This window comes from Nicotiana tabacum, chromosome 19 (genome assembly GCF_000715075.1).
Source record: "Nicotiana tabacum cultivar K326 chromosome 19, ASM71507v2, whole genome shotgun sequence".
In the NCBI taxonomy this organism is placed as follows: domain Eukaryota; kingdom Viridiplantae; phylum Streptophyta; class Magnoliopsida; order Solanales; family Solanaceae; genus Nicotiana; species Nicotiana tabacum.
In genome coordinates this window covers 133,902,080-133,908,604 of record NC_134098.1, presented here as the reverse complement: position 1 = coordinate 133,908,604, position 6,525 = coordinate 133,902,080, and the positions used below count along the sequence as shown (strand labels likewise).

Sequence of the window (6,525 nt, the reverse complement as noted above, 5' to 3'; positions counted from 1 at the left end):
ATTCTTCGATTATTTTATTATTTCAGGATCAAATTAATTAACTTGTGTAGAAACCACATATAACTTCAATTATACCGTTTTACGGGTAAACATGATATTTCTGATTCAAATATAAATCTCCATTTATCTCAAATTAACTATCTTAGTCAGCCACCACTGAGAAAAGGGATCTAGAAAGTGAAAATTAAAAACAATTGACTGCAAAATGTCATTCAAAGAGGGCCAAAAGTTTGCCATTTTTAAAAGTTTATGACGGCTGAGGTGTATTTTTTTTTATACTCTCTCTTTTTTCCCTTTTTTACTTTCCCTTGTCTTCTGGAAATCCCTCTTTTACAATGAACAATAAAAACTACATACTCCTCCTCGTAGCTCATAACCTCCCACAGGCATCTTCAATAAACATTTTGAATTACAACTTGTTTTGTGAGTTTCAGATATGTAGAATATAACTAGAATGTGATGCTCGTTTTGTTCATTATATTCTGCAAGTAAAGAAATTAACATACAGTAATAGACTTGGTCGAATATAAATTTTTAATAAATGAGTACTAAACTTTCCATTAGAGTCGCGTATCCATAATACTCAAATATATAGAACACTAATATAGTTTGACTGGCATTCTCCATCGATTAAAATACCTAATATCTGTCACTTGGGGGACATTAGATAAAAAATAAAATGGCCGATTTCCAATTACTGTTATAAGCAATTTCAATAACGCAAAGATAATTTCCGGTTGTGTTGTCTTTCATTACTTTAAAAATATTTAAAAATTAAGAGCGCAATTATAAGAGGTTACAAGTGAAATGCTGATGTCACTAGCTAGTTCAATTTTTTTACAAAATTGGCCATTGTACACAAATTTGACCGCCATGATTCGCTTCATCGCCACCACAACCACCGTCATCCACCACCATCTCCGGCAACAAATCCGCACCTTCGTCAACGCAAGAATCAAATGGGTACGAGACCCATACCTCGATAAAGCAGTAGAAAAGGAAAAGAACCTCAAACCATTACTCTCTCTCAAGAACTTAATCCTTTCACATCCCTCAAAATCTCTACCCCTTCGCACCATTTCCCCTCTCAAACCCCAACTCAATCTTCCCACCACTGCTCTCAAATTCATCCAAAATTACCCTTTTGTTTTCAAAACTTTCAGGCCTCCTGTACCCTTATCCACTCTACATGTAAAGCTCACTCCAAATGCACTATCTTTACATAATGATGAGACCCTTTTTCTTAGTCTTTCACATTACCGTAAAGATTTAGCCCAAATATTAGCAAAGCTATTGATGCTCACAAGAGCTAAAAGACTTCCTTTTTATGTTATTGAAAGGTTTAAATTTGACTTGGGTTTGCCTCGTGATTATTTGTTGAGCTTTTTACCTGAATTTCCTGAGTATTTTCAGATTTGTCAAATGGGTTTTAAGGATTCTGATGGTCGTGAGGTTTTTGGGTTGGAATTAGTTAAATGGAGGGAGGATTTAGCTGTTTCTGTAATGGAGAAAAGGGTGAAAAGCGAGGATTTGGGGGGTAGGAAAAGAGTGCATATAAGGTTTTCGATGAATTTACCAAGAGGATTTGATTTGGTGAAGAAAGTGAGGAATTGGGTTGAGGAGTGGCAGAATTTGCCTTACATTTCACCTTATGAAGATGCATTTCACTTGGCTCCTAATAGTGATCAAGCAGAGAAATGGACAGTTGGGGTGATTCATGAACTGTTAAGTTTACTTGTATCAAAGAAGACAGAGAGGGAGAATATTTATTGCTTAGGGGATTATTTAGGATTTGGAATAAGGTTTAGAAAAGCTTTAGTGCATCATCCGGGTATATTTTACTTGTCGAATAAGATTAGGACGCATACTATAGTTTTGAGGGAGGGATTTAACAAGAACATACTGGTTGAGAAGCATCCATTGATGAGAATGAGATACAAGTACATCAGTCTCATGAACAGAGTGTTGAGAAGGGGAATACCAATCAATGCTGGAGCTGTTAGGTACAGGAAGCGGCTGACTTCTTCTTTGAAAGGAGGAAAAAGGAAGGAAAATGAGAAGAGGATGAGACAGGTTAAAAGTCTAGAGACTTGAGAAGTTTGAAAGATTCGACAAAGATATGACAAAAGTGACAATAGAAAGACTAGATTATTTGACAATGATAATTTTATGATTATGCACGATGCTGCAAAGGCTGTTACCAGACGGAGTATTCTGTGAGTAATTGCAATATGTTGGTGTCTGGGAAATGAGGAGTCCAACGGCTGTAGAAGCATGGGAATGCTGAAGAATAGAAGAATAGTACAGCTTGTCGTTACACAGATTGGAAAATTTGGCCTTCGAAAGTGACTCTTGTACTTTGATGGCAATCATCCTTGCTTAAAAGAAGGAAGAAATAACAGGATTGTCTGCATAGACAAGTAGAGTTGGGCTGCTATATCACATACTAGGATCATCCAGGATGCTGTTTCCTTGGCAAGTTTCTTGTTCTTACTAGTTGGTGTTTAAATTATTCATTTGTACCTTGCCTTGACTTCTACTTGCTATGTGATGTTAGCTATATTGTGCAAGTAAGAAATTGACATAGAGTAATAGAGGCAAAAGCAAGGAAAAGGAGAAGAGGATGAGACAAGTTAAATGTCTAGAGACGTGAGAAGATTGGACAACGATATGACAATAGAGACAGAAGACGTAAATGATACTTATATGATCATGCACGATGCTATAAAGGCTTGTATATAGATGGATTTGTGTGTCAGTAATTCACTATATGTTGGTGACCAGATGTTGCTGGAATCTTGGCAATGCTCAAGAATAGATGAATGGTACAACTTGTCTTTATATGGATATACAGGGCAAAACAAGGTAAGGAAACCTTAGTATGCACGACAAGCTGACAGCCGCTGCTGAAACTGTCTTTACATTGGATGATTTGGCCTCTGGCTGGATAACTATTATCAAGATTGCCTTCTCTTTCCGTCCCTTCTGAAGTGAAGGGAGACTCGTGCCCTTCGAAATGGTCATATTCTTACTATGATGGCAATCCCTCTTTGCCAAAAGGAGAGCGCAAATTGGAGGTCTGTATCAAACAAATGTTTAACCATCTTGAGTGAACATACATCATGTGATACTTGCCCAAGGTGAGTTATGATCATCTCTAATCTTGTCTAATTTTGTATGGCGACACATCCATTGCAACATTTCCAATATTCCATATTTAGAACACTCTTCCTCAACATTAATTCTCATATAGAATATTGCTCATCTCACAACTATGCTATAGATCTTATTTTTCAATTTGGTAAGTATATTCCCGACACATAACGCTCCTGTAAAAGTTAAAACTCCTCCATTTCAATCATATGATTGTAATTTTAAGTTGCATGTAATTTGGACTGACTATTCCAGGTGGAATTTCGTTTACTAACAAGAATATGAAAATATTGTGTTCTCATGTTGGTTTAAGAACGTGGAAAAGTCACTAAGAAATAGAACGAGAAGAAGAAAAACAAAACCAATAAGTATGAAATTATGAAGTATTCATGAGTGTGAAACAATGGGGATTCCAAGACTATTAAGAGGAGATCTTGGGGAATAAATTTTCTCACTCATTTTGACAGTGCGAAACTGAGAAAGGGGGAAGAAAGAGTTGGAATGATTATTCTTTCAGAGACGATTCCTTATACTAACTTTTTGTCAGAATTTCAATGTAATGAAAGGGCATCATAAGCTAATGTTAAATTTTTTTAATTTTTTTTTTTTGAGTTGAAAGAGAGCATATGTAACTCTTAAAGAAAATTTTTGCTGAACCAAGACTTTCAAATTTCTAAAAAGTGTAGTTATTAGTACATTTTTTCAAATGAATTTCACAAATAAATGCCATTTTGAAAAGAAAAAAAAGTATTATGAAAATTAACCATTTGTAAGTGGAAGTTGAAAGTATGAAACTTCTTGAAAACTGAAATTTACCTTCAGACCACAACTTTTACTTGAATTTTTATTCAAGATCAAGTTTAAATTTTATTCTCATTTTCGCAATCAGCGCGAATTTACAAGTGAATTCCTAACTACTTGTCGTTAGGTGTTCGGACAAACGAAGAAAAGTATTTTTGGACAGCAATATAAATAAATTTCTGTTGTGTATAAGAAGTTTCAAATTTTTGCTTATTCTAATAAGCCGACACTGATGCATAAAATTAAAATTTTAAAGACAAATCTATCAGTACCAAAAATTTATATTTAATTATCACTCATAATCCATCTATCTCTCAGATATAAAAAGACCCTCTTTCTGATCTTTTTTGTTTAACATATTTATATTAATTAACAACTTTAAATTTTGTTTATGTATGACGGGCGTCAATGGTAAGGTTTTGGACGGGTATTTTTAAAATATTATACCATGCTAATATTTCGATTATTCTATCATGCATAATTAAAATTAGGCTTTTCAAAACAATATCGGTCATCTCATTTTTTATTCATTATCAATAATAATTCGGTAATTTTTTTATAATTTCTTTTAAAAAACGTCATCTAAAAGTCACACCCATATCTAATTCGTTATATTAAGGGAAAAGGCACAAGTCCCCTCAAACTATGGACGAATTTTCAACTACACACCTTATCTTTGCGTGAGTTTTATTACCACCTTCAGCTATCTCAAAACGAAATAAATAACGCCCTAATATTAGATAACCAGATTCATGGCAGGCGGTGAATACACGTGCTGCCACGTGTTATTTCATTTTTTTTAAAAACATTTCTTCTTTTTCGTTCCTTCTTTCCTTATTTCTCACTCTATCACATTTCCTTTTGTTTTGCTTTTCTTTTTCATTCTTACTTTTTCTTTCTCTCGTTATTTTGTTTCTTATTTTTCAGTTTTTTCTAACCTTGGTTGTCGATGCCGTGGTAGTGGAGCTAAATCTTGATCCTTCTTCAACAGTTCAATGCTCTGTTTGGTAGGGGAGAAATACTAAAAATTTAAGAATGTTGTTGTTAGATTCTGTAAGAATAAGTATATTTATCATTAATCGACTCTTGCAAGAAAAAAGAGTAGACACAGACAAGGAAGAAGATTAATCCTGTAATGACCCAACCGGTCATTTTAACTTTTAGAACCCCGTTCCCTAAAAATAAAATTTTTCGTATGTTTACCCGAAAAATGGATAGAGTTGAATTTATACGCAGTTCCGAAGATATGTGGTACAACTTAATACAAAATACAAGGATAAATAAATATGTGAATATAGATTGGATAAAATGTAATCTAGACAAGGCAATCACGAATAGTGAATCTTAGGATTTAACAAAATAGAATCAATCTAAGAAACTAGAATGATCACTCTTTCTTGTAGAGGAAATAATATTTTTGTTATAATGTAAATCTCAGAAAAAAGATGTGCCTGCAGAAAATGATAAACAAGCCCTTTTATAGTGGAGGGATTTGGCTCCAAGCATAATAAAATAAACATCTAGTGAGAGACCCATGATAAATCAACTTTTCCATAATTTCTGCCAAGATTCCCTCTAGTGGGATTACAACGGCTTTTGTCTGCGAGCTCGATCTTGCTTAGAATCCTCGGTTTTGGTTCGAGCTCGATTTCGGCTCGAACTTGTGACCTTGGTTCGAGCCCGACCCTGGTTCGAGCCCTTGAATTGATTCCAAGTCGACGTAGGTTGGTTTTTGGATTATCAACATGATAGATCTACCCGCGTCATAGTTCGATTCTTGTTCGAGTTTGATTATGATATCGATCTCATCACGAACCGGCCTCCCCGGGTTCTAGGCTAGTTCGTGCCCCCTTCGGGATTTTACTTCGATACACCACCCTTCGAACCGTACCGGACATGCCAAGGCTGAAATCTATTTCGACCGTATACAGATAGTCCCCTCGTTTCTCAGAAAGAAATATAGCGAGAAACGATACGATTTTCAACAGCTCGATCGGATTATATCTTGTCGCTTCCATCAGGTTCGACCATGACGCATGTGGTAGCTGTCCCGTTGGTTTAGTCTTTCAAGGCATTTAATGCATGTCAAGCGGTGGTCGGCCACTACTGATAATGAACCGCCGTCGTTTTGAACCTATAAATAGCTCTCACTTTTATCTTTTACCATTTTTACATCTTCTATCTTCTAAAATTTCTCAATTTCTTCTTTATACTCTCCAACTTACCAAAAAAACTGTGATTTCTTTCCGAAAGGACCCCTCAATTCTACCAAATCTCTATCACTTTCTTCTACTCCTTACTTTTGAATTCAAAAATGGCGAAAATATCGCAAACCGTTCCTCAGAAAGAGAAAGCTTTATCTTCACAGTGTGTCGCCGATGAGACACCTGCGGAACCACGGCCAGAGGAGTGTGTCCCCGGAGCGTGCGTCCTTACTTCAGATTTTAAAGTTGATAAAGGTTCATTGGTCCCTGGCCGGTGTGAGCCGGTATCGAGGTACATGTGTTCGATTACTGAGAAGCACCTCGATCTGTTAAAGAAGGACTGCAATTGGGGTGAAAAAGAAGTGAT

At 35.6% G+C, this 6,525-nt stretch overlaps 1 protein-coding gene across 1 annotated transcript; it reads left to right on the top strand.

The window, feature by feature from the left end:
• The first annotated feature begins 771 nt into the window (after positions 1 to 771).
• Positions 772 to 3,220, top strand: LOC107802595 (protein WHAT'S THIS FACTOR 9, mitochondrial-like). The gene has a single exon (XM_016626126.2). The coding sequence runs from the start codon at positions 808 to 810 to the stop codon at positions 2,092 to 2,094; it is 1,287 nt and encodes a 428-aa protein (XP_016481612.1). The 5' UTR covers positions 772 to 807; the 3' UTR covers positions 2,095 to 3,220.
• The last annotated feature ends 3,305 nt before the right edge of the window (positions 3,221 to 6,525 follow it).